Source organism: Engraulis encrasicolus, chromosome 2 (assembly GCF_034702125.1).
Source record: "Engraulis encrasicolus isolate BLACKSEA-1 chromosome 2, IST_EnEncr_1.0, whole genome shotgun sequence".
Lineage (NCBI taxonomy): Eukaryota > Metazoa > Chordata > Actinopteri > Clupeiformes > Engraulidae > Engraulis > Engraulis encrasicolus.
Window position 1 is genome coordinate 44,998,937 of NC_085858.1, and position 27,909 is coordinate 45,026,845.

Consider the following 27,909-nt stretch of genomic DNA (forward strand, 5'->3'; position numbering starts at 1 on the left):
AGAAGCGTACTGTATGATTCTTTAGCAAATGCAATTGATTGTGTTCAAAAGAGTTTTGTTTTTTTCTACAATGAATCCTGGAGTGAAGTTTGGTGATTTGATGTCAAACAAGAGAGATGAGTGCATGTTAAAGGCCTAGGCCCTACTGGTCAACCATCATCCGGCCAGTTACATCGATTTTTGACAATAAAGTACACTTGACTTGACTTGACTTGACAGTTAGTACTTTCTGACCACCACTGTTTTATAGAAAGATTTTGAGCTCTTTGTTGAAATTGTAATAGATCACTTGACGCATGAAAACATTTGTTATTCCTAACATGCCTTTCTGGCTAAGCCAGCTGTTTCTTTATCACTGCTGTCTCTGATATTGGACACTTGAAAGCCAATGCTGATGGTAAATATGAAAGATTAGGCCCTGCCGTGGCCTAGAGCACTGGGTTACTACGCTGGCAACCCGGGTTCGTTTCCGGCCCGGGTCATTTGCCGATCCTCTCCCCACTCCTCTTTCCTGTCCTCCCACTGTCCTGACAAAAAGCCTTTACATATATAAAAAATAGGTAAGACTATAGCTCAGGAGTTTCAGACAAAAGGGAATGACCACTTAACATTAGTGAAACTATTTACTAATGCCTCTGACAAATTTTTATGTCTTGTTGATATTATGGCGAGACATTGGGTTTATTAAGATGATATGCCAGAACACAATGAATGGAATGAGGCAAAGTGTCAACATGCAATACTATCGTTAAACACTCAGTTAAAAAGTGTTTCCCGGAAAGAAAAACAATATTTTAACTGAGAGCTATTACCAGAATGGCAATGCCCAATACGTAATGTATTACTAAAGACTCTGTGTAAGACTCTTCAACAGCTATTACAATGTGTCAGTGCTGGAAAATTTAGAGTATGCACCAACACAATTGATTCACAAAAAAGGAAAGACTTCTTCCCAGCGTTGGTTGACAGGGTAGCCACCAAGAATAGTAGAGATAGGAGGGGTACTTACTAGTGGTGTCAACAATAATCGATTCGGCAATGCAATCCAATGCGGGGCATGGACAATTCAATTCAATGCGGCAAGTTCCAGAATCGATGTGGCAAATTTTTGAAGTTTCAATTACTTCTGTGGATATTTCAGGAGCAAATGAATGTTAAATTAAATAAAAGCACTTCAAAGCACTGAAAACTGCAAGACTGATACAGAAAACATGCAGCCAATAAAATGTTGCTCAGTATCTGACTACTTGTTTTGCCTCATCATGACTGATGAAACATTTGCTTTACTTTCAGTAGAAATAGTCAGGTCTCAAAATTCTAAAAGAGCTTTAAATAAGAAGGTGTAGGCATTTTTGAGGAAAAGCAATTCAAGAGTTGTTTCTATATGATTTTGGGGTCCTGAATCCATTTTTGCCGTTTGCAGGTTGCGAAACGTTATGGTTTAGCCGTAAACAGCAAATCAAAAATGTCCGCCGCTATATTTTGAGTTCATGCGATAACTTTAGAACGGATTGATGGATTTGCCACAAATCTTGTGCTCTAACACTCTTGAACACATATATGAACTGATTAAATTTTGGAGGTCAACTCTTTCAAGATGGCCGACTTTAAAGATGGCCGACTTTTTGTTTGGGCTATAACATTGGACTGAGTAGACGATTTGACACAAAGTCCAACGGTACGTGCTAACACTATAATAGGTAAATTAACTGATTATATTTTAGAGGCTAATGCTGTGTCCAGACCAAGAGCGAACTACGCTGCCTGGTAGCGTGGGTAGCAGAAGAAGTTTCACCTTGAATTCGCTGTGTTCGCTCCAGAGGCAGCATTGACATGTTTGATTCAGCTGATCACAAAACGGCTCTGGCTTGACAGCCTGGAACATTCGGAAATATGAACGTTCATATTGGTTTTGGTAGAACAGCGTCAGAGCGAATTCGCCTATGATTAGCTCGGGTTTAATCGTCAAAATTCGCTCTAGTCGCTCAAGACGCTTCGCTGGCGAATTCGCTTTGGTAGCGCTGGTCGCGTGCCCTCCGTAGAGAAATAATGACTTCCGTCGCTCCGTTCGCTCTTGGTCTGTACACTGCATAACACTTTCAAGATGGCTGACTTTCAAGATGGCTGACTTTTTTGTTCGCACAATAACATAAACAGATGGAAGGATTTTCACCAAATCTTGTCTGCTACCACTCTGTAATAGGTATACTATATGAACTGATTATATTTGGGAGGCCAATTCTTTCAAGATGGCTGACTGTCAAGATGACCAACCTTTAAAAGGGTTAATGGAATTGTCCCCATAATTATGGTCTAGCACTCAACCACATTGATTTGGGCTGTACATGGTCAAGTTAGCAGTAGCTGCATGTACAGTACTAAAGTGCTCAAGTTAGGTCTCCAAAGTTGCCTTTGTCCCCGCCTTCATCGTCTCTTTCTGTCGTATTTAGTGGCAGCTAACCTAGGAATATTTGAATTCCATGACAGACATACAGTATGTGTGTAGTCCAAATATTTGGCTTTATGGAAAAATAGATGTTTTCCCTGACATACTTTGCTTGATCACCCACATCACAATGGAAAATCCAAAGTGTCATTTTTTGCTGATTCTTGACCCGCCCATGAAAGGTTAAACATGAAAATGAATGTTTAGATTGACTAAATGACGACAAACCTTATAGATACCTTTGCTAAACAAAATTATCAATTAGTTTTTAAATTTCACATTATCTTCATCGGTTTTGGATTATATACCTAATTTGCATATTCCCAAAGAAAAGACCTAATTTGCATATGATAACTAATACATTTCAGACAACTTTTAATACAAAAAGTGTTGCCTTAATGCAAGTAAGAAAATATTAAAGTTTTATGGTGATAATTAAAAGTTTAACATTTTAGCCAATCTATACCATTATTTGCCTACCCTATGAAAAATACACACATTTTTAACAAAGAATTACAAAAAAACTGGGAGCCTAATTTTTTCTGCATACGATTGATTTGTATTTAGATGCCTTTGAATGTTCCAAAAATGCTGTACTTACAGTAGGTTATCAGAGCGTAGTACGGCATGGCCGTGAGGGGAGTCACTTTCTTCTTCTACGGTCAGTACTGGCGGCATGGTAAAGTGCAATGCCACTACCGCCAGGGTTGGAGTGTGGATCAGGTCATAGGACACACACTGCCCATGCGCACCGTAGACTCAGGCTACGCCAGCCCTACTACACCGTCCGTGGCCAATGCATTTTCCAGCTAGTGATAGGTCTTATCCATTCTACGTTCTTTGGTAGCAACTGCTGAGACAAAAAGGTTGACATGTATAAGGTGATATTTGGTGATTGTCGATGAATTGCATCGGCCAAGCCTTTCTGAGAGAGAGCAGGTGATTGTATCAAAATAATTGAATGGATAGGCCTATGTACACGTATGCTAGCCTGGGCGAAAAGCCGACTGTTGACTCGGTCAAACAGTCTGGCAAAAGCCAAGAGGAATCCGTCTCCATGGAGGATGGGAGAGGGTCTGATCTTACTCTGCCATTTAAATTCATTGGAGTTCTGAATGCAAATAGCATCACAAAAGCATACAAATAACAAAACAAAAGTGTGAATATAGTTACCCTAACCAATCACAGACTTCGCGGGTGAGTTCTGCGTCACCACACCCTTAACTGTTTGCTGATTGGCTAAACGCTGAGAGAACCGAGCTGGAGGCTTTCGCCAGACGAAAATCTTTGGGTGACGTATATAGGATGGCGTCATCAGGCTATATGTATGCATCCACAATGGGACTGTGCCATTGAAGGAGGGCAATTGAATGACTGTTTAAAATGTTTTTATTTAGTTGAGCATTAGTGATGCCACCTATCCTGGTTTAACCTGATTGTGTCGTTTTTTAATGGTGTGTCCAGCTGGAAAAAAAGAAATTTTCCTTGGACAAATGAATGAAGAGAGAAAATGTAGAGTGACATTGCTAACAAGAGAAAGGGTGAATTGTGAGAAAGGGTGAATGGTGTTTTCTAAATGTCCAGGGTTTTTTGTCAGACAGAGGGGGCAATCAGTTGAAGAAGAGGATTGTGCACATCCCAGGGAAAGGTGCAGGACGAAGGCCAACTCTAGTTTTCAGAGTGAGAAGTCCGCCACTTAGAATCCTTTTTTTGTATTTTATTTTTTCATGGCAGGATAACGTTTCGACCTCAACAGTCTTCTTCAGATTCTCTGCAAACACAGTCTCTGTTCAACAGAAGACTGTTGAGGTCTAAACCTTATTCAGACAGAGGGAGCAACCCTATTGAACAGTACTGCCCATTTTCAAGCTACTCAGATTCAGAAGTTACGCCAACTCTTCACTCCAGAGGCAAACTTTACAAGGAGCAATGTTCAAAGGAATAGATGTGAGCACATCCACAACACTGCTTGTCTTCTCAGTTGAATAAATAACAAGAGTGCAACGTTTCGACCTCCAGGTCTTCATCAGGCAATGCAATCAGACGTTGCACTCTTTTTTATTATTATCTTGTTTTCATCTACAAAGTCTTCCTCCTCACCTTCAAGTCCCTCAATGGTCTGGCACCCCACTGCCTTGCAGACCTCCTCCTATAACCCCTCAAGGTCGCTGAGGTCCTCTTCCGAGGGCCAGACAGAGCCAGTCTTGTAGCTGCCCCACTCCTTTGGAATACGGTAACCTACCCGACCACATTCAAAATGCCCCGTTCACTGGCCATCTTTAAACAACACCTTAAAACCCATCTCGTGTCCGTCAGCACGCACCTACATACTTACACACACTTACACTGATATTATGTAAAGCGACCTTCAGTGTTTTGAAAGGCGCTATATAAAACAAAGGTATTATGATGATTGTTATTATTATTATTAATAATAATAATAATAATAAATTCATCAGAGAAGACAAGTAGTGTTGGGGACTTTATTTAGGCTGAATCCCTACTCAGACTATACAAGGAGCACTTTTGAGTTGTAATTACCATCTGTGTCCTCTGGGGGGCATAGTGGGTTCTCAGTGAAGCTTAACATCTGTCGTGACTCTTGACATTTTCACTGCACTGGGTTGCATCACTCAGACCGTAGACGTAACACTGTGGATATCTATGCTGATTGTACAAATTATAATGTTTATTCACAATTAGTATTGTGCGTAAATAGCAAGACTCTGCTTTTGTTTTTAAATTGTTGATGCATTTCACACATTGAAATGAATCAGTTGGAATTTCTGTGCATGTGCACACAGACATAGACACACACAGGCACACACACACACACACACACACACACACACACACACACACACACACACACACACACACACACACACACACACACACACACACACACACACACACACACAGTTGTGCAGTTCAAGTTTTAATACTAAGATCTTCATTTTAAGTGTTAAGTGGAGAATTTAAAATCATTTGTAATCTAGAATTGAATGTCAATGAATTTTAAATCAGTCTTTCTGAAGCCTAGTACATTAAAGAAAAAAAACATAGCAGCACTAGGGCTGGGCGATATGGAAAAAAACAATATCACAATATGGATTACTTTATATCACAATAACGATATATATCACGATATAGCACAATTACATACGTTTTCAGTTATTCTCTTTATTTGCTCTTTATTTTTTCATGTCGCAAAACAACCTTTCTTCAAAATGGATCCTTTAATTCTTATTTTTACAGTTACATTAACTTATAGTGTGTATTGTGACAACATGAAATGTAATTAAATGATATTCTATTGTATAAATTGATAAAATTACTATCACGATATAAACGATATAGTAAAAAGGTCACGAAATACACTTTTATATCACGATAACGATATATATCGTCATATTGCCTAGCCCTAGCAGCACCATTACCTTACGTACTCATACCACAAGATTACCCTACTTCTTCAGCCTGTTCCTACGCCAGTCCTAACCTCTTCTCTCTCTTCCTAATACTGCTTTATTCCACTTTCTCGTTGCTTGCCTCTTCTCTGACGTCCTGGGTGCCTACACTAACGTCAGTGGCCCTTGCAATTATCCACGATGCCCCTGTGCTGTCTGGGAAGAGCAAGAGAGACTGACGTCTTTCTGACCATCTGCCATCCTCCTCTAGCTTGCCCACCCCCCTGCCCTGCGTCTCTCCCGGCCCCCTCTCCCGTCCCCACCCATGTGAGCGGATTAAATGGGTGGATGTCTCCGCATGTCTGTCTTCCAGTGATCAGTGGTGTAATGGGGGCCCCTCTAACCATTACTGTAACGTGTGCGAGTATGTGACAGGGGTGTAAATCACAACCTCCATAACGATATGATTCAATATCCATATCTTATTATTTGAGGCCATGCAATTCGATTACTTTCGATAGGCTACTTGAGAATGCTCCACAGTACGATACAATATGATTAAATTCGACTGTTTTCCAATTACTTTTCCACTTCTATTATGTTATGAAGCAAGGGCATTGGACATGGGGCCAGTGATTCGATTATTTTCGATACTTAAGAATGCCCCACGATACGATATGACTCCGTTAAATCGTCGGCCGTATAGGATCGATGTATCAATACATTTCGATTATTATTTACACTCCTAGATGTGAGTGACATATAGGTATCCATGGGCATCCAAAATGGCATCCCTCCAAAGCACACTCCCCTGTGCGTTCAACATATTGAAATAAACAAAACTTACTCCATACATACTAGTGTCGCACCGATACCGATAACAGTATCGGTACGGCCCGGATCAGCACTAAAATGGTGGTATCGGTATCAGCGAGTACCAACAAATAGGGCACCGATACCATTTACAGATGGTTGTATCACTCTTGAACGCAGCCTTGAACTTAGTTATTTCCTATAGGTATATAAAAAGTATAAAAAGTTCTGCTGGATTCATTTTGTATTAGTCTTTTTCCTGTTTCACAAAGGTGGGCAGCAGCCTGACAAAGCCATGCAATGATTTTACATCCTTCATATATATGCATTTCAAATAGGGTGGTATCGGTATCGGCCGATACTGCACAGACAGGTATTGGATATCGGTATCGGGGCCAAAAAATGGTATCGGTGCAACACTAATACATACGTAGAGAAGTCACCAATTGCCAGAAAATAAAACATTGTGCGGCACCCGCACAAATGTTACAGTACATACCGACAGAAAGGAATTGTAGCCAAATAAAAAATGAAAATGGTAACCTTGAGTGCCTCAGAATTTCTCTACCTGGACCAATACTGTCAGAAATATGGAATAGAAATGTTACCCTAAAATAAAATGGTCATGTTGTAAGTTCAAACAAAGCTCTAATATTTTATTGTATTCACATGAACATGAATTGGGTCTGTAGATTGAACTTTTGTACAGGGAGAGGGCTAGGGTTCGTTTGCGGGGTGGCAGTCTCTAGTTTTCCACTTGAACTGAAAGGCAAATAGAGGACAAATGAGCATATTCATACAGTTGTAAATAACTAAATACATACAAGTAAAACAAAATAGAAGAAACAACAAAAATAATTTCATACATCAGTCAAAAACGAAGAGCTAACCGCTGTGCATATGAAGTAAAACAACTATAACACCAAGCATACCAGACAACAAATAAATTAGAATTCATCCTTTTAGATACGTACATACATAATAACACTATAAACAATGCTTTGTTTTGACTGAACTACAGAGTAACTGCAATTCAGTTATTCAGTGTATAGAGAATTCAAATCTGTATTACATCTCTGCAGGGCAATGACAGCAAGTCACCAGGCCCTTCCTTAGTAATAAACGCAGAGAGGGGGACTGATAAGGGAACACATCTGTTTACTTTACTGACATTACTTTACTGTAGAATCACATTAACAGCAGTAAATATTAGAGTGGAAATTTAACACTACTCTGAGTACATATCATCCCACTCGATTTTTGTGTTAAATGTTCACGCGTTGAGTGTTAAATTAACACTGCGAGGCCATATCTGCTCTAAAATAGAGCTAAATACAACTCTGTAAGTGTTCATTCAAAACTCAAAGAGTTGAATTTAACACTAAATTGAGCGGGACCAGATAAGCTCAGAACAGTGTTGAATTAACACTGTACATTTCACTGTTTACCTTCACCAGAGCAACAACCCAACACTGCTCTTCAAACTACATACATAGCCTATCTGTATCCACAAACAGATGTAGTAACCATTGTTGCTTTACAGAGCCTGCACAATTACAATGTGCCAAATATGGGTTTTGATGTGATATGAGGCAAGCTCTCATTGTGCGTTGAAGTGAGGAAGGAAGACAGGGCTGGACGGAGGGAGAAATAGGGCCCGGGCACTTTTGACTTAAAGGGGGCCCTCATAATTAGTGCCACAGAACTGACTCACAGTCCCCTCCTGGGCCCCTATTTTCAAAAATGAAAAAAAAAAAATCTTTCTGAAAATAGGGGCCCACGAGGGTGCGGGCCCACCGGGAAATGCCCGCTATGTCAGATGGCCAGTCCAGCCCTGAAGGAAGATGTCTAGTCTAATTTTTTTGCACCTAGCCCCCAGCTACTGTTGTGCTGCTGTCGCTGTTGTTGCTATACAGCAGACAAGGGAGAAATTTCCACCAGTCAGCCTGTCATTATGATTAGATAAGACCTCATGGAAAAGTGCCATTAGGAAGCCACTGTTATAGAGGCAATAAAACGAAGTGCAGGGCAATGGAGGAAGAAAAGGGGTGTGATAGGCTACGGCAGAAACGAGTAACATTTACAGTGTATGTGGTGCATTTGTCAACAATTCACATGAATTGTTTAACATGTTGCTACTGTGTTGCCCTCCTCGTAAAGCACAAATACAAGACAGAGCACGTGTCGCGCCAGTAACTCCAGTTCTAGTGGGTGTGTTAGTTCCAAAGTTGTAATGCAAAGTTTGCAAGAGGTGGAACTCGCACACACCGATGCAACACATTTTCTATTGCATTACATAGAGAAACGTTATAAAAGTGCTACGCACATGTGCAGAACCTTTTTCAGTCACTAGACCATCCTCAGTGCCTTTTATCTATGTAATGCAAAATCAATTTGTTGCGTCGGTTATCAGTGTGCGAGTTCCACTCCTGGCTGCGCTGGATCCCCTCGTAACACACTAACGAAACGAGAAGTCCAGTGGAACAGTTCCTACATCGTCCAATCATCTACCTGAAAATGAAACACCAGACGGGAATGGTGAAAGGGTGCTGTAAAGTGTGGACGGATGGTGTAAAAGCGATGAGATGCCGCCGTTCAAGATGGTCCAGGGTGTTGTCGGGCTCAGGGGAGGTCACACGGAGGAATAGCGTGTCTTCGGTCGTAAGCCGTGTCATCACTCTCCTCCCCATCACTGATTTCATCCATCCCTCTCTCTCTCTCTTCGTCCTCCTCCGTCTCGCTCTGTGGCTCCCTCTCTCTCCCCCGCAGTCGTTCCCTCTCTCTGTCTCGCTCCCTCTCTCTGTGGGCACGTGGGAGGGTAGGAATCTGAGAAATCCAGAGCAATGACATGATTTAAGTCAATCGTGTTAAATGGTGGCTGGCCACACACACACACCAGAGAAAATAAATACACACAGTAGAGAGCTTGTCAAGAAGCAAAGACATTGTTTAAAATATGTCCACTATTTAGCACATTTACCCAACTAGCACCACTCTGTTACATTGTCACGTTTTTTTTAAAACGTTTTTTAAAATGTTTTCTGCTGTCGCCGTTATTTTGCAAATTTGGATTTTCTCTCAACTGGCTTCAGAATTGCCATCTATGAGCATTTCCATCTATTCATAAAACTATCCTAATCTTTTTTTCCCCCAAGAATGTGCAAACAAGTGTATAGTGGTGTTCACTAGTACTCCATAACAAGTTTTGTAGTGAAACAAGGCTTCTGTTATGTTTTATTTAACATTTTGTAACATTTTTCTCTGTCATTCACAAAATTCAAAATAAAACATGTCAGAAGCCACATTTTGCTTTCAAACTTGTAGGGAATGCCAGTGAACATCCCTTGCCACTTGGTGAGATGCATGTTCTAAATAGTGGACATACACCGTGCTTTAAGCATAATAACAATGTTGTTCCAAGAATTTTTGGCGTGATTCCTTAATCCAAACAAGTTCACCAAAGCAGTTAAACATTCTAACCACAACAGTGGTGTAACATGAAGAATTATTGATAGGAGGCAACTGTTTCTTTGAGTCCAAAACTGGGTATCATGCATTAATTATGTAGGAAACATCAAGACATGTCCTACTTTGCAAAAGCTGTAGGCTATTTCACTCTCCAAACACCCTTCATGCTGGTCTGTTTATATTCTGTTCAACTACTCATGCATGGGCAAAGACCATTTGCTATTTCTCTCTGTCATTGGGTTGCAAACATACTATAATGTAATCTTTAGAAGCAACAACTCATCCAGTGGCAAGAAACAAAATGGCTAGTTATGGAAAAGATTGCATTGGAGTGTTAAATACTATGATTTATGTCAAGCCTTTTTCATAATGAAATCTCGCAGGAAATCACAGTAGTATTCGGAATAGAAATATGTAGAGAGCAGACGATAGAGCGATGTCCACTCACACCTGCTATGTACAGTATGCATAGCTACGTTACAGCTATAATACAATGAAAAGTTAAGGATAGAGGGTGTTACAAAGAAGGCTTTGCCCATGACAGGTGAAGGACAGCTGTTGAGTGCAGCGCTTACATCTATTTTGTCGAGTACAAAAGTTAAGTCTAAAGTCTTCTACGGAAGTTAAGTTAGAACGTGTAAGTGACAAGTGTACTTGACCAGAAAAAAGAATTCTGATGAAAATCTAACATGTACTTTGACTTGTGAGAGGTACTCTTGGTTTTCTTCAGATAAAATGAACTTGAACTTCGACCAGCTCGTAACATGCAGGCCTTACATTAACACAGATAGAGTTTAAACAGCTTATGTTAAAAAAACAAAGAAAGAAGAACAATGAACTACTTCATCCTACAATAAAACCCCAAGAACTGGCCTTGACCGTGGTTCAGATGGCTAAGACCAGTGGAAAAAGTAGAAGTCTGCACACTGTAGCTCCGCTTTGAACATTGAACATTGAACGTTCAACTCAACAGGGTCTTCATCAGGCATGTTACGTTGAATGACCATGTGACATGCCTGATGATGAAGACCCTGTTGGGTTGAAACGTATCACCTGAGCACATGATCAAAGCGGAGCTACAGATCCGCCTTCGTCCTGCACCTGGCCTCAGAGAGGTGGGATGTGCATACTACATACTAATACATACTCTTGCACTTATGAAGATCAAATGACTAAAACACTGTACTGAGACTCTGGAAACCTGAGTTTGAATCTTCCCCAAGGTCATTTCCCAGTCTCTCCCTCCTACTGATTTTTGTTCTCCTTTCAAACTACAGGTATCCAGGGCTGAGTTTCCCAAAAACTCTGAAGTAGTACTTAAGCCTTAGTAGTACTTTAGTCTCAGATGCCCGCTAGGCAATACAATCTCAGATCATCACTTAAAGTTTATTCATACACTGTTATCTCTCACGTGCGCTTTGCCCAAGTATTGTATTTGCATGTGCAAGAAATGTATGAAGGCCTATAAAATGACTGTATGTATAAATTGCCTAGGGGGAACCTCATACTTAAGTACTACTTAAGCTTAAATACTACTTAGCCCCTTAAGTGACGGCATTATAAATGAGCTGTTACCAGAATGGCAATGACCAAGTCGTAATGTATTACTAAAGGCCCTGTGCACTGTCATAGTAGTGTATTACTATAGTAGTTAACTTTCAATGTCTATTACAGCGTGCCACAGGAGGTACGGCGTGCATTAAGGGGTTAAGTGTTTTGGGGAAACGGAGTCCTGTCCAGTAAAGGCAAGAACACTTCAAATCATCACCTGATTGTCATGCGTGGGCAAGGCCTGGTAGCCAGGCTCAGGGCGTCGCAGCAGACGAGGAGAGGGCCCCTGTGCACGGAAGGGCCTGGGAGAGTGGGACTGCACCGAGCGCGGGGACGGCGAGCGGATGGACCTTGGCGACGGCGAACGAACGGACCGTGGCGACGGCGAGCGCACGGACAGGGGCGAGTGCGGCGTGATGGCGCTGGACTGGAAGAGCGACTGCGGGGCGTGGTTAAGCTTGACGGGCCGAGGGGAGCGCGGTGGCAACTCCGGGGGCTTTATGGGCTCCATGAAGTCCAGCTCGGTCAGCAGAGGTGGGGGCGGGATGAACTCCTCCTCTTCCTCTTCTGCCACGGGGGGGTTCGCTAACTCTTCGGTTTCTCTGTCGATCTCGGCCAGCTCTGCTTTGGAGAGGTGGTCCACGATCCCAGCACCGAAGGAGTCGCCGACAACATTGATGGATGTCCGCATTCGATCCCTAAAAAAAAACAGTAAACCAGATGTTATGTCATGAACTCGGCCAGAATTTTTTGTCGGTTTTCAGACATGAGGATAGGTTTGCTTCTTTTAACATAAGTGACATCGTGACATACAGTATGTCTACAAAACATATGTCTATGTCTACAGATATATAGGGCAGACATGGCCTAGTCAGTGGTTAAAGAGATGGACTTTAGATCAGAGGGTTGCAGGTTCAAACCCCACCCTTCGACTCCCTACCTCACTCCATGGCTGAAGTGCCCTTGAGCAAGGCACCCAAGCCCACACTGCTCCAGGGACTGCAACCAATGCATGATCACTGTAAGTCGCTTTGGATAAAAGCATCAACTAAGTGTAATGTCAAGTCAAGTCAGCTTTTATTGTAAGTTTCTTCATATGCACAGGTCATAGAAGGAAATTCAAATTATGTTTCTCTCTCTATACAATGAAGGACATAGACATTCACAGGACTGACATTCACAGACTGACATTAACCCCTTAAGACGCGGCTTTATACATTTGTTGTTACCAGTATGGTAATGACCAAGTCGTGGTGCATTACTAAAGGGCCTGTGTTGTGTCATAGTATTGTAGTGCTATGGTAGGTACATTTCAATGACTATTACAGCCACTGGAGGTGCAGCGCGTATTAAGGGGCTACAGAACAAGACAGGACAAGTAACACTGATAAACCAATAACAGTTAAATGATGACGTAATAAAAATACTGAGCATTTAACATTGGTTATGGACCAGTGATAAACCAGTGATAATGAAATGTAATGTAATGTAATGTAATGTAATATGATGTAATAGACTCACAGCAGCCAGTCCACTGCGATGAGCAGGCTGATGTCTTGAGTGGGCAGGCCGACGGCAGTCAATATCAGCAGCATGGTCACAAGGCCGGCACTGGGGATGCTGGCCGCTCCAACACTGGCCAACGTAGCTGTCATGCTGAAACACAAGCCATAAAAGCAAAGCAGGGGATTCTCACACAGTGCGAGAGAAGAGGAGGAGAGGAGAGGAGGACAGTGAAGAAGCGCGCCGGGGAAAGTAGTTGCGAAAGAAAACAGACGTGGGAGATGTTTAAAGTTCAGACGAGGAGGAGGAGGAGGAGGACGGAAAGAGGGAAGAGAAGGGATGAGAGATGATGAGTGGAATGGGGAGCAGTGGGACAGGAGGATAGAGTGGAGATAACACAGATGGTACACAAATGATCAAATATTTTTTACAGTGCAAAGGTTTCGAACATTTTCTTAGCATTTTTGGAAGGTGTTGGAGACAAGGATTTCCTGTGGTCATGAACAGGGCCGGCCTGAGGCATATGCGAACTATGCGATGGCTTAGGGCCCCCTGATACTGCGGGGTGTAGGGCCCCCCGGAGCCCTCATGTGCTTCGAAGCCCTTAGTATTGGAAGAATCTTCATCAGTGGGACATTCAGCGCTTACACATATGCTTAAAGTGATACTGTCCCAATTTTGGAAATGAGCTCATATTACACCTCCCCTTGAGTTAAATAATTGAGTGTTACCTTTCTCCTGTACTTTCAACCATTTTCTGAGTATGGCAGAGCAAATTTGACTTCCATGCTACCAGTTAACTGCTAGCCTGGAGGTAACATTTGCACTGCCGTACTCAGAGAACGGTTGAGAGTACAGGAGAAAGGTAAGTCAATTATTTAACTCAAGGGGATGTGTAATATGAGTTTATTCCCCAAAATGGCACAGTATCACTTTAAAGTCAGAGTAGTAACAGGAGCCTGATGCACATGCCCATTAGTTACTTTGGTGCTAGTGTTAGGTGCAGTGCTTGGTTAGTTGGTGTTATTCAGACTACTTTTTCTTCCTTGATATACCTTTACAGTATGTGTTTTGCCCAAGGCAGAGAACACAAAATACTACAACCAAGTCAAATACTGTATGTTTTACTAGGTTAAAGGTGCACTGTGTATGAATGTGGCCAGAGTAGGTATTGCAACTATACTGCTCATTGAAAAATTGAAAAATTTGATCTTGTCATTAATATTTTCTAAGCACTAAACTACTATTTACTAGTATGACCAAAGCAGGGCCGCTGACAGCTTTGGGTGGGCCCAGGACAAAGTCATCTGAAAGGGCCCTCTAGTCAATACATTCAATGTAGTGAGGACCCAATTATGGGCCCCCTATTTCTCAGGGCCCGGGACAACTGACCCCTTTGTGCCCCCTTGTCGGCATCCCTGGCCCAAAGCACAGAAGGTTTTGCAGCTAAAAAGGTATATTAAATAATACACAGTGCACCTTTAAGATAATGAACTAATGAACTGACAAACAAACATGGACTTCCACGCTTGGAAACAGGTATTGTGTAACACAGCAGGAGACCAGAGTAGTTATTAGACTGTTGACACTGTTTTCCAAGTAGAGAAATATGCCCCACTTACCACTTATGATAGACAGTAGCTTCCTGACAGAAAATTGCTTTTCAAAGCTGACAAGACATGCCTAAACAAGCACGCTGGTTTGCCCTGGAGAAGCACTCGTGCTTTTAATTGAGAGCAATCTTTTTTATCCCACAAAGTAAACACAAGTCTGAAAAGGCAAAATGTTTGTACAGACAATACTTGAGTCTGTTACGCTTGTGTCAACCACATCAGCTACTGTATGTGAGGCAGAATTAGCCATTAAAGTGATACTGTCCCATTTTTGGAAATAAGCTTATTTTACACCTCCCCCTGAGTTAAATAATAGGGTTTTAACATTCTCCTGTATTCCCAACCGTTCTCTGGGTATGGCAGTGCAATTTTACATCCAAGCTAGCAGTTAACATTGAGTCCTATGAGACCAGCTGGCGTTAAATCAATGTTAACTGTTAGCTTAACTGATACCCCGAAAACGGTTGAAAGTATAGGACAATAGTAAAACCCTATTATTTAACTCAAGGGGAGGTGTAAAATAAGGTTATTTCCAAAAATGGGACAGTATCAATTTAAGGCTTATAAAGTACCAGGCTGAAGCCGAACTTGCTCAGTTTAACAACATAAACCATTCTCATCTGATTTTCAACACAGATTTATAATGGCATGACCATCACAAACTTTCCAAGTGTCTGGCACAACATTCTTTTTGCACTGCTTTTTGTCATGATTATTTTTTATTCTTTCTTCTCAATTTGTTTTTGCATTTTTTTTAAAGTAAACATTCCCTGTATAAAAGTATAGATGTTTTTTTTATTTGTAAACATGGTGTTGTGAGGAGGGGCAAGACACTAGCAGCCAACCACGTGAGCAATTTTTTTGACCGACAGCGGTTTCCAACAATCATAGGTTGAGTTGTGCGCAACTAGTTTCGCACAGTCAGGACAAAACAAAAATTTAGAACCCCCCATGTATACTGCCGAAAATCAGCACAAAGCTGATTTTGACTCTGAATGTGTCTTTGTAATGCAGGGGGCCTTGCTGTACCTCACTGTGGCTATCTGCCCTCCGTCCAGATCAATGGCATTCATCTGGGCAATAAAGATGGCCGCCACAGCCTCATAGAGGGCAGTGCCATCCATGTTGATAGTGGCGCCGATGGGCAGAACGAATCGGGTCACACGCTTGTCGATCTTCAGGTTTTCCTCCAGGCAACGGAATGTGACTGGCAGTGTCCCAGCACTAAGAGGAGAGAGATTTGGGCAAAGTGAGGGCCCCACAAAATAGATTAGTAATGCTCTGAGAATAAAACAATATATAAGTGTGAAATGTTAGCATAACAACTTAAACATAAGTGACAACTTAAATGTAAACGTCAACTGAAAATGAAATGTCAGGAATATGTATTTACAAAAAATAGGTGAGCGCCAATAATGACCTAGAAAGCATCCAGTTGTGCAGACTTGGTTGCTTGCCAAGGTGAGCTCAGGTCATAATTCTATTATCGGCAATGCAGATAGGATTATATTTATTTTTAGGCCACAGCAGCCAGCTGCCAGCATGACAGTTGGGACTGTCGCCTCGCCTGTCTGATTAAGCAGTGCAAATCTGTGGTGCAAAACCCTCAGCACTTCGTCCGCATACATAACTATTACAGAAGTAGAGAGGAGAGATTAAGAGAAGGAGGTACTGTAGAGGACAGGGTTAGAAGTTGACGTACACTAATGCCTCTTTTCCACTGCCGGTTTTCAGGTAGGCCTACAGCTCGACCAGTGGCGTGCACAGACATTTTGGGGGGCAGGTGCTGAAAAGGGGGGCGGGGGCATGCGGTACTTCCATATTGAGACTATTACAGTATATTTTGTCTCTTGCTTGGCACATTTTGACATTTTGTCATTTTGTCTCATGCTTTTGATCGTGAAGCATTTTTAGATTGTCATAGTAACATGGACCACAGTACATTGTGACTTTTTTTTTTAAGAACGTTCAAAAAGGCATGTTTTGTCGAGTGGGGCAAAGGGGCAGGTGCTCGAGCACCACTTCATTCCTATCTGTGCACACCTATGAGCTCGACACAGCGCGACTCGGCCACCACTTTTGGTCTTCGATTGGCCGAGGCGCGCTGTGTCTAGCTGTAGGCCTACCAGAAAACTGGCAGTGGAAAAGAGGCATATATGAACCAGGTGCACAGCAGGTAGAGCAGAGATCTTTCTTCAGGGGGCGCTGTGGCACAGCGCGCCAAGCCCCCCACATTTGAGCTTGCATGCCCACCAACGGGGACCCCAGTTCGTGTCCGGACGGGGTCATTTCCCGATCCTCCCCATCTCTTTCTCCCAGTCATTTCCTGTCTACGCTCATACTGTCCTGTAATAATAAAGGCAAAAAGCCCCCAAAAAATACTTTAAAAACAGAGATAGTTCTTCAGGGCTGGACAGGCACCAAAATAAAGAACATTTTTTGCAAGGCCACCTCTAAATTGTGGGCCGTCTAAAAACAAAAACAACGTTGGACCCTGAAGACTGTCGGCCCACCAGGAAATGCCCTGTATGGCTTACTGGCAGTTTTTTTTTTTTTTTTTACATGTCTGAAAATAGGGGCACACGAGGGCGTGGGGCCCACCAGTAAGTCAGTTCTGCGCCGCTAATTATGTTGGGGGGGGGGGTGTCTTAAACTTAAAAAAGCCGGAGCCCTATTTCTCCGCCAGTCCAGCCCTGCCGAAGACTGCAACGACCTGAAGTTAACTTCTGGAATATCAGGGTTCCGTACCTGCTGGCGGTTCCTAAGGCTGTGATCCATGCCTGGAATATTCCTGAGTAGAATTGGAAAGGGTTCTTCCTGGTCACCCCAAAGAAAATGCAGGGCAAGATTATCCCTCCATGGATGGTAAGGCCTACCATGACAGTCACCATGTACATGCCCAGTTGCTTAGCAACCGTCTCCAAGTCTCCAATAGCTGCGATCTTCCCACATATGAGAGAGGCTATGCCCACAGGAGAATACCTGCAGGGGAAAAAAAAGAATTTAGAGATTGGTGTCTTAAGGCCCTGACGTTGCTTAACTGTAAGGCACTCATCTGCCACGCTGCCGACCTGGGTTCGAATCTGGCCTGGGTCCTTTGCCGACCCTTCGTCTCTCTCTCTCTCTCTCCCGTTTGTACGTTTCCTGTCTTTCTCAAACTGTCCTCTCACTAAGGAAGTCTTAAAAAAAGACCAAAACATATCGCTTTGGTGTGTGATAAGATGGACAGCGCAACAGTAGGCATGTTGTCATTATGCTACATTTTAGTTTCACCTTATGTGGTTTCATGGAAACTGGACATATTTTCCTACAGATTTCCATTGTACAGTACATTTACCATGCAGGTGATGGTATCAGTCAAAGTCCAGACTACCTTACCTCTGAACATCTAAATCACACCAGACATTATGCTACTGCTTATCAGAGATAAGATATAGGCCTACACATCAATGGGAAAATAAGCTAAACTCGTCCTAGCGGACAAATTAACACAGCCATTATCTTATCTGTTTGGCCTGTATCCAAGTGCTGAAGATACGTGACAAAGACAGAACATGGCCAGGAGAGCGTGTCTATGTTCTCACAGCCCATTGGTCCCACAACCCACTGGTCCCACATCTCTAAGACTTTAATTTTTAGGCCCATCGGTCCCACAGCCCATTGGTCCCACATTTATACCTACTGGCCTATGGTGTCTATGTTCTCACCTTTCCAAGAATTTATTCAAATTTAGGCCCTATGTCCCATGGCAGGGAGAAAGGCATGCTCTCTTAGTTTATTCGGAAATGTGGAAACGTTGAGTTGTGGAAAATAGGGCCCCATATTTGAATAATTTCTTTAAAATGTGGGAACATGGAGCAGCAAGAATAAGCTGTGGGACCAATGGGCTGTGGGACCAACGGGCTGTGGGACCAATGGGCTGTGGGAACATAGAGCTGACCCCCATAGCCAGAGGGCTATACTGAGAAGCTGGTTCAGGAGTAAACCAGGTTAAGTTAAGAGGTAAATGAAATAATATCATTTCTTAAGAAAATGAGGACTCCAGACTCTTCTATTAGATAATTTTACCTCTTAACTTAACCTGTTTTTTTCCTGAACCAACTTCTCGGTATAGGCCCCTGAGATGCAGCATGGCCATCGTCATTAAACAATTTTAAATACTGCAGGCACAAGCAATTGATGCAATTGATTGCAGTTGATTTTCTTACAGCAAAAATTGCAGAGGCATCAGAAGAATGCAATGCAATGCTTAGTGACTATTTGCAGTTTATGAGTACAGTGTACAAGTTTCCGACTGAACAGACAGTTTAGAATTGAAGTCCTATTTCATGGGGAGGGGTGAGAGTATTGTACCACAGGCAAGAGAGATTAGACTGTAATTTCCACCCAAATGTGCAAAATGCAGTGGTATTCTGCGGCCAAAGGTCTATTACGCCCATGTACAGTATACCCTTCTCTCATGCCCCTTACCATGTGATACACCCCTCAGCACTGCTTGTACATCTACTTATTGCTAGCATTTTCGATAAGCCACTCCAGTCTCACCCTCTCTGGCCACAATCTCCTCTCCACCTCCTCATCTTGATGACAATTCATCACCACATATACGGTAGAAAATGTGGATTATTCCGGAAAGAAGCATACACGCACGCACGCACGCACACACACACACACACACACACACACACACACATAAACACGCACACACGCACACACACACACACACACACACAAATGCACACACACACACACACCCAGAGTTACTGACCACATGATCATGGACACCATCTTCATGATGATCTCGTTCAGCACGTTGAAGAACTCGGACATGACCTTGCCTCTCTCTCCCATCTTCCCCATACAGACCCCAAAGGTGATGAAGAACCCTATCAAGCCTGAGGTCACAGCACAATGGGCAAACAAGTGAATACATATCCATCTTTATCATAAAATTGTCATTATTTTATTAACATATACAGTACCAGAAGAACCCAATCAAGCCTGAATGAACAAATTAATGAATGAATGATTTTATGTGATATTCTTAGTTCTTACATAAAAAAGGCCTACATGATTGAGTTCCATATAAACGGCACAACATACTTTGATTAAAAAAAGAGAATAATAGCACAATAAAGCTTATTTCCATTGTGGCACTTGATGTTGAATGGCAGCAGATGTTAAAATGACAGGAGTGGCACTCGGACAAAACAAAAACTAGGCTTACAACACATTACATATTTTAGGTCGAGGGTCACAACACAATGGGCAGTAAATATCCATCTTTATTGTAAAACTGTCATTATTTTATCAACACATACCAGAAGATTTGTTAGTCAAACTTGGTGCGGTAGGGGGTTAGCCCCCAAAATAAACATCTTATGTATGTGTGTGTGTTTTTTTTTTTAACGGAACTTTAGAAATTACATTCACTATACAAAATCATTTATCTTTTTATATAAAAACTTTTATCTTTTCAGAGGACCTAGTTAAGGCAGGAGGTGCTTGTTGCCTGAACTATAAAGTGCAGGGGGAAGACCAGCTCTAGTACAAGGACATGATCTTCATGTAAACGTACACTTGTACACTTGTTCGAGCGATGTAACCATGTACACAAACATCTGCATGCTGGCATAGAGCATTGTGACCCTTGTGGAACTATTGTACTTACCCACATGGCAGTGCTTTTAGGTTTGTGTATCCTATGACGTAGGTCGCTATGCACCAATGTGTACATGGCTGTCCATCATACTGTTATATTTATATGTCATTCCCTCTGGGCCCTGCGCTTACTACTGTTCTTGTGCAGTATAAACTAAAGGCTTAAACGCACACACTCCACATTACTGCTCATCGAAAAGGAATTACAAGCTCACCTAGGACATTCATGCCCCATTTTAGCTCTAGCTTCTTCTTGCTGACGTAGATAGGCTCTGTTTGGTTTGCAACCGTCACTGGAACCTTCTTAGCAACGGTCTGAACCTGCAGAGGTGGCACAGCAGAATGGAGGAGAGAGAGAGAGAGAGAGAGAGAGAGAGAATGGAGGAGGAAGAGATGCATCATATACGTAGATGGATTAAATGTGTTTTGCGTAGAGATCCAGAGTAAACATTAATCATCACAGACATGTCTTTGTTTGTGTGTTGCATCCTTGGTCAAATCTTTGATTGGGTAACCTTGCAGTTATGTGACAGATAGCCAAGGCGCAGGCCTCCAAGACAGCTGCCCTGCCAAGCTAAACCAACACAGATATAAAGAGATTACTACCAACCAACAGAAGGTCTGACTCTTATGCTGCGTCTTGTGCTTATGCTACACACGCATACCCCAACAACATACACACAAACACACAGACACAAGCACATTATGAGCCATGCCTACAGTATAGCACATCCTTCTACACACACAAAAGTAAGCTGCCTGTCACATGTCGGTACGTCTTTATCTGGTCTGTATTTGTACAACATTTGGAGACACTCTGGAGAAATCCAGATGTACAGTAGGCAAACCCTGAATGCTGGCATTGCTCGTGGCAATAGACTGTGCACTATGCCACTATGCAGACTAAGCGCCAGGACTGGACTGGCCATCTGGCATAGCGGGCATTTCCCGGTATGCCCCACACCCTTGTGGGCCCCTATTTTCAGAAATGTACATTTTTTTGAAAAAAAAAATCTGAAAATAGGGGCCCACAAGGCTACGGGGCCCACCGTCAGTTCTGCACCGCTAATTATGAGGGCCCCCTTTAAGCCAAAAGTGCCCGGGCCCTATTGGGCCTCCAATCCAGCCCTGCTAAGCGCTGGATTAGGCCAGACTGTAAACATGACTAGTTCCCTGGGGTTTAACACACCAGAGCAGACCCCACCAAACCAGTGTTGCCAGATTGGGCGGGTGCCCACCCAATTGGGGTACTTGGGATGAGCGTCGGTGGGTAAAAATGAGAAAAATTGGCCATTTGGGGTTTTTTTTCAGCCATTTTGGGCCCATAGAAGTCAATGTAATTTGTTGAATTTGGGCGGAATTTAGCGCATTTTGGCGTTTTTTGAGGACCTTTTGGGCGGGATTTGGTCAGACACATCTGGCAACACTACACCAAACTGCATAGTACTGCCTGCTGCTAGGAGGACACAGAGGAGTCAGCCAGCAGTCATACTGTATGACCCCACCACACACACACGGCCACGCATGCACACACACACACACACACACACACACACACACACGGGCACGCACGCACACACACACACACACACACACACACACACGTGCACGCGCGCACACACACGCACACACACACACACAGACATACACACACACACATAAACACACACACACACACACACAAACAAATGCACGTGTCAAAATGCCACAGACAAACAGATACTCATGCATGCGTACATGCACGCACCAATGCATGTGCATTGTGCAAGCATGCGCACACACACACAACACAAACACACTCTCTACATGTATTTACGTCCCCTTTAAGTTATGACTTTACCATCTCTGCAGCTGACAACAGCTCTTTTTTGGTTCGCGTAATAGTTGAGATACTTATTAGAGGGGCTTTTTAAATGAATCAGAAGTGAATTGACATTGCATTCAATGATGCATTCCGCATTCCGTGATTGATCAAAATCGCGATATCAAGAGTGGCGATATGCGTATCGCGAAAATGACTTAATTATCGTGAACAAGTAAAACATTTCAGTGCAATCCAATCACTTGCTAAATGTCAACAATTGCGCAAGAAGCCTGCCATGACCAAAGCCACGCCCTCCACACAGACAGACAAAATCAGTGACAAGAAAAACACTCGGCTATATTTCTCAACTATCGTTTAAATATCGTTATCGAGGTATTGCATGCTGTTATCGCAGGCACGTGCACTCCAATACGGCAGGGGAGGCACTGCCTCACCAGCCCCATGAGAATGATGAGATGCAGTAAATATGAATAATAGTAACAATAACAGCTATTGTTTTCGAGCATCTGCACCATAACTACCATTTGAGTGGTATTTGAACAGTTTCACTCATTTCCAATCATTTTCGTGGCCAAAATCGTAATATTTGCCCATTTCATGTCAATTTGCTCCGAATACGCTGAATTTGGGGCAACTCTGAACTTGCCTCACCCAGGATTGTGCAATCCCTCGTTAACAAGCTTGAGCGCATGCGCCATTTTGCTCGTTCTGTGAATGCAACCTGGTAATATTGTATTAAACGTTTTTATACACTTAATAGAAGTATGTATGGTGTTCCCTCATTTTCCTGATAATTACCTCCGCCAAGGGTGGAGGTTATGTGATCGCCTGGGTTTGTGTGTGTGTTCGTTACGCCTGGGTTTGTGTGTTCGTTATTGTATGTTCGCTGCTATTTCGCGGCCTGCCACAAGGTGGCCGAGGTGAATTGAGCTATGACAGGGCGTGCCTGCGAGGTGGATTGATGTACAGTGACCACAGCCAGAATGTAGGCTATTACGCGTGGATTTGCTGTGCCTACATGGATGCGTAGCCTATAGCACACCAAATGATATATAATAATAATATACAATATGGCACACATATCGTTGCAGAGTGTTTGCCCTGTCAACCAAATCAGCTTTCGCGGAGTTAATTGTTCTCCGAGTGTTTCCCTGCTCAGTTGAAGTTCACGAAGGCTGGAGATAATATTAATAACGGCGAATAGTGGTAGGCTATAACAGATAACAGACAGCGCCAAGGAGGGAAAGGTACCCGGTTCACTACAGGCTACATGAAAGGTTAATCAAAGTTGTGCTGCGACAGTCACCACAAAGCCAGACAGAATGCACACAGAACGCGCGGATTTGCTGTGCCTGCATGGCTTAAGCCAGGTGCGTGGGTAGCCACTAGCACCAAAACATAACGTAATCAATGTTATCAATCAGGGGTGATGCATATCGTCGCAGCTTTCGCGGAGTGTTTTCCCTGTCAACCAAATCAGCTTTCTCTCGTCTGTCCAGTTGAGGTTTGTAGCCTACAAATGTAGGCTAAATGTAGCGAACTGGATCCTTGGCGCTGTTCATCAGCCTAACTGTTCACCGCCCTATTTAAAAAAAAAAATTTTTTAATCAACCCTTCGTAGGCATATCGTCGCAGCTTTCTCGGAGTTTATTGTTCTCCGAGTTTTTCCCTGTCAACAAATCACCCTTGTCTCGTCTGTCCAGTTGAAGTTTGTCAGTTAAAGCAAGCCTTTTGCTTAACAGCATGCAAAACACAGACTGGTTCTTCTAGCCTACTTTACAAATAATGAATGAATAATGAACGAGTGGAGAAATTAATAACGACGAACAGTTTAATCGTAGGTAGCAGCGCCAATGAGGGAAATTAGATCTATCCAATACATTACATTTAAGGTTAATCATGTTAACAGACCACAGTTAATCAAGGACATGGTAGGCCTAATTAGGCCCTATAAAAAAAAGACAGATATAATTTTGTTACAACTTCACTGTTTAATTCTCTGACACACTAATGGTGTATAAATCTGCATAAATGACACCACATCATCACACAAATAGGCTATCCTATGTGTCTAAAAACAAACTGAACGTCCTTGGCGGAGGTCTGCACACTCTGGGTGCATTTCTAGTTTTTTACTATTTTCTACGTGTGATTATCATTTCTTTACTCTGAACGCTTTGGCATATCGCCCACTGAAAGATACAGTCGTGCGGCAAGCAGTAGCCTGGCCGCAGACTCGTTCTGGCGTTGAGAGGCTTGCTGGCCAGTTACGTCATAGCGAATCTGAAGTTCACAATACAGTCAGTCGGTGTTGTTGGCTAGCTTGTTCACTTTGACTGCTACAAGTGGATTTCATAACGAAACTAAGAGCATTCTCAAAGTTGGATTTCCAAGGGGAAAATATGTGATAAAGAATGGATGACCGACAGAGCTGAAGGGTTTGCTACTGCAGGTGACCGGTCAGAAGGTTAGAACTACCCGATCATTTCAAAGTGAGTGGTACAACAAAAGATTTTTTGTTTCCCCTGTGTCTTGTTTGCAACCGGCGAGAATGTGTGGAAGACCATTCGCATGGGATTTTACGACTTAACAATTTACTAAGGAGCCTCTCGAAACACAAATCCTCGCGGCTACTCATATTCAATGCCAAATTGCTTTGGAGACGTTTGGGGCGTCTGAAATAGATGTGGCTTTGGATGAACAGCACCGGCTAAAGTAACGTTAGCATGCACAACGCCAAAGTGAATGAGAACCGTGAAAGAGCAGCGCATGGACCTGATGTACGAGTAAAGGTAAGACCAGTGTTTCCTATGTGTGTGAAGGCTGTGTTTGTGAGACCCGTGGGGAGAGAGAGAATCCGCCGTGATTCTGTCCGGTGTGGTAGCTTTTGTGTATTGCGGATTCTCATGTGCCCTGTAACTGTTTGTAAAGTTGAGCACAGGGTACCGTTGAGTTAAATCAAATATACCCGTGTAACAACAAGACTCTGATCTAATTCCAAAGTGTAGGCATAACATAAATGACAGTCCCAAAATATTTGGTGACTATATCGAAGCTCTGTATGTTGACATTCGCTTCCTGTCACACCTTTGTCCCACATCGCTTGCCGTAGCCTCGTACAAGTAGATGTACATTTGCACGAGAATCCGGTGTGTATCACAAAAGCTATTGTTGCACACTTGAATGAAAGAATGTCCTCAAGTGTGTGTTGAGTTTCGATGGGTTCGCTCGTTGTTTATTTACATTTTCCTCAGCTCAATAATACAGCTTCAGTGTAACCGCTGCCTTCAGGATTATAACAACAACTGTCACTTCTAGGTTTCGTTCTACTCGTGACCTTAGTCACTGGCTACTGAACTCATAAGCTGGTCCTATGATGCCATCTACTGGCGGAAACGTGCAACAGCACGATTCAAGTAAAACAACTTCTGATAGGACAACAAAAAGACAGAATGAGAATCAGGGAATAATAAGGGAATAACAAAAAGACAAAAATGGGGGGTCCACTACACTATCATCCTGTGTGTGTGTTGGTGCTGTGTGGTTTATGTGAGACCACTGTTTGAATCCTGTGTGTGTGTGTGTGTGTGTGTGTGTGTGTGTGTGTGTGTGTGTGTGTGTGTGTGTGTGTGTGTGTGTGTGTGTGTGTGTGTGTGTGTGTGTGTGTGAGTGAGAGATCTAATAACATTTTTTCTATGGAAATGCAGCATGTTTTATTATGTAGGCCTACCTAAGCTTTTACATACAACAGATGCTGTGTAACCCAATAAATGGGTAGTGGACATGAAAAAGCATAATAGGACCCCTTTAAGAAATCTATGACATATGAAACTTGTCGGTAGGCCTATTTGGTAAATGTACTAAAATGTACTTATACTGTAGCTGTAGTATTATATATTTGAAAATCTGATATTGGAAAAGTCAGTGCCTCACCAGCCATAAAGTTGACCGCACGTCACTGTGTTATCGAGTATCGAATTTTTATCTGATATTGTGGAAGGAATCCTCACCTGCTGGAAGCAAGCCTGCACCAGGTTCTCTGGGAACAGGTTGCGGATGAGGTCGAGGAAGGCATCCAGGCTGTTGACCTCCTGGTTCTTCGGGGCAGATGGGCCCGTGGGTTCGTTCCTGAGCTTGGGGTTGCCAGGGTGGATGCCCAGGACCAGGATGACCCCGAGGACAGCGGCGATGACGGTGGTGGACATGTAGTAGACCATGGCCCTCGTGCCCATCCTGCCGCTGGAGCGAGCGTCCAGGCCGGCCAAACCTGGAAGAGCAGGATGCAGAGATGCAAAGAGTGATTTGAGCGTTTTTGTGAAGCGATATGTAGACATTGTGTGGTGGAACAATGGAGTATCACCTGCTGTCCTGATATACTGTATATATATTTTTTTTTAAATGCAGTATTAAGAACCAACTAAATTGGAAAATTTCCAACAGCTCAATGAGGCATATTTAAGACAGTCCACTGGCAGGTGAGTGAAAGGAAAGAGTGATACAGTATGACTGATTGTAGCTTCAACAGAAAACAGAGGCATTTAACTCTGAGAAGTGGACAGGGACAGGGACTTAGCAAAACTACCATGAAAAGATAAAAAAACCCCACTATTTGAGGCACTCCTTACTAAAATTAAATACTGGCTACATGCCATAAATACTGCCATAAATACTGGCATATAGCCAGTATTTAATAAAGGCTTTTTAACTAGAGTGCCTCAAATAGTGTTTTTTATCTTGTCATGGAAGTTTGGACGCCCAAGTTCTCTTTTTTGTTTACTTAGCAAAACTATTATGTGAGTGAGTGTGTGTTTGATCTGTGAGTGTGTGTGTGACCTGTGAGTGTGTGTGTGTGACGTGTGTGTGTGTGTGTGTGTGTGTGTGTGTGTGTGTGTGTGTGTGTGTGTGTGTGTGTGTGTGTGTGTGTGTGTGTGTGTGTGTGTGTGTGTGTGTCTGACCTGTGTGTGTGTGTGTGTGTGGGTGTGTGTGTCTGACCTGTGTGTGTGTGTCTGACCTGTGTGTGTGTGTGTGTGTGTGTGTGTGTGTGTGTGTGTGTGTGTGTGTGTGTGTGTGTGTGTGTCTGACCTGTGTGTGTGTGTGTGTGTGACTGTGTGTGTGTCACCTGTGATGAGGCTGGAGATGATGAGGGGGAGGATGAGCATCTTCAGCATCCTCATCAGGATGTCCCCAGGGAAGGAGAGCAGCATCAGCGTGTTGGGATCAAGCTTGGGCGCGTACCGTAGCATCGTGCCCACCACCGACCCTGCGATCACACCTATAGATACATACAGGATACCATTAGATTAGATTAGATTAGATTAGATTAGATTTTGATTTGATTCCTTATTTATCCGCTTAAGACAAAGCATTATAAATGAGCTGTTACCAGAATGGCAATGACCAAGTCGTAATGTATTACTACAGGCCCCGTGCATTGTCATAGTAGAGTAGTACTATAGTAGTTAACTTTCAATGTCTATTACAGCGTGCCACAGGAGGTACAGCGCACATTAAGGGACCACTGTATGTGCTTTGCAGCTGTGTGTCTTGTCCATTGTTTGTCAGATCTCACATAGCCTACTACATTATTTGCTTCATGTCAATCGAACCTTGGCCATATTG

The 27,909-nt window shown here is 42.9% G+C and overlaps 1 protein-coding gene across 1 annotated transcript in view; it reads right to left on the reverse strand.

Moving 5' to 3' along the window:
* Nucleotides 1-9,291: 9,291 nt before the first annotated feature.
* Nucleotides 9,292-27,909, reverse strand: part of slc1a9 (solute carrier family 1 member 9) — a 20,171-nt gene continuing 1,553 nt past the window's right edge. The window contains exons 2-10 of the mRNA XM_063218203.1: nucleotides 27,410-27,562; nucleotides 26,301-26,557; nucleotides 20,681-20,786; nucleotides 19,573-19,699; nucleotides 17,553-17,786; nucleotides 15,834-16,028; nucleotides 13,210-13,344; nucleotides 11,906-12,386; nucleotides 9,292-9,495 (exon numbers count right to left, since the gene is read on the reverse strand). Of these exons, the coding sequence (XP_063074273.1) occupies nucleotides 9,292-9,495; nucleotides 11,906-12,386; nucleotides 13,210-13,344; nucleotides 15,834-16,028; nucleotides 17,553-17,786; nucleotides 19,573-19,699; nucleotides 20,681-20,786; nucleotides 26,301-26,557; nucleotides 27,410-27,562 (1,892 nt within the window). The remainder of the gene's footprint in view (nucleotides 9,496-11,905; nucleotides 12,387-13,209; nucleotides 13,345-15,833; nucleotides 16,029-17,552; nucleotides 17,787-19,572; nucleotides 19,700-20,680; nucleotides 20,787-26,300; nucleotides 26,558-27,409; nucleotides 27,563-27,909) is intronic.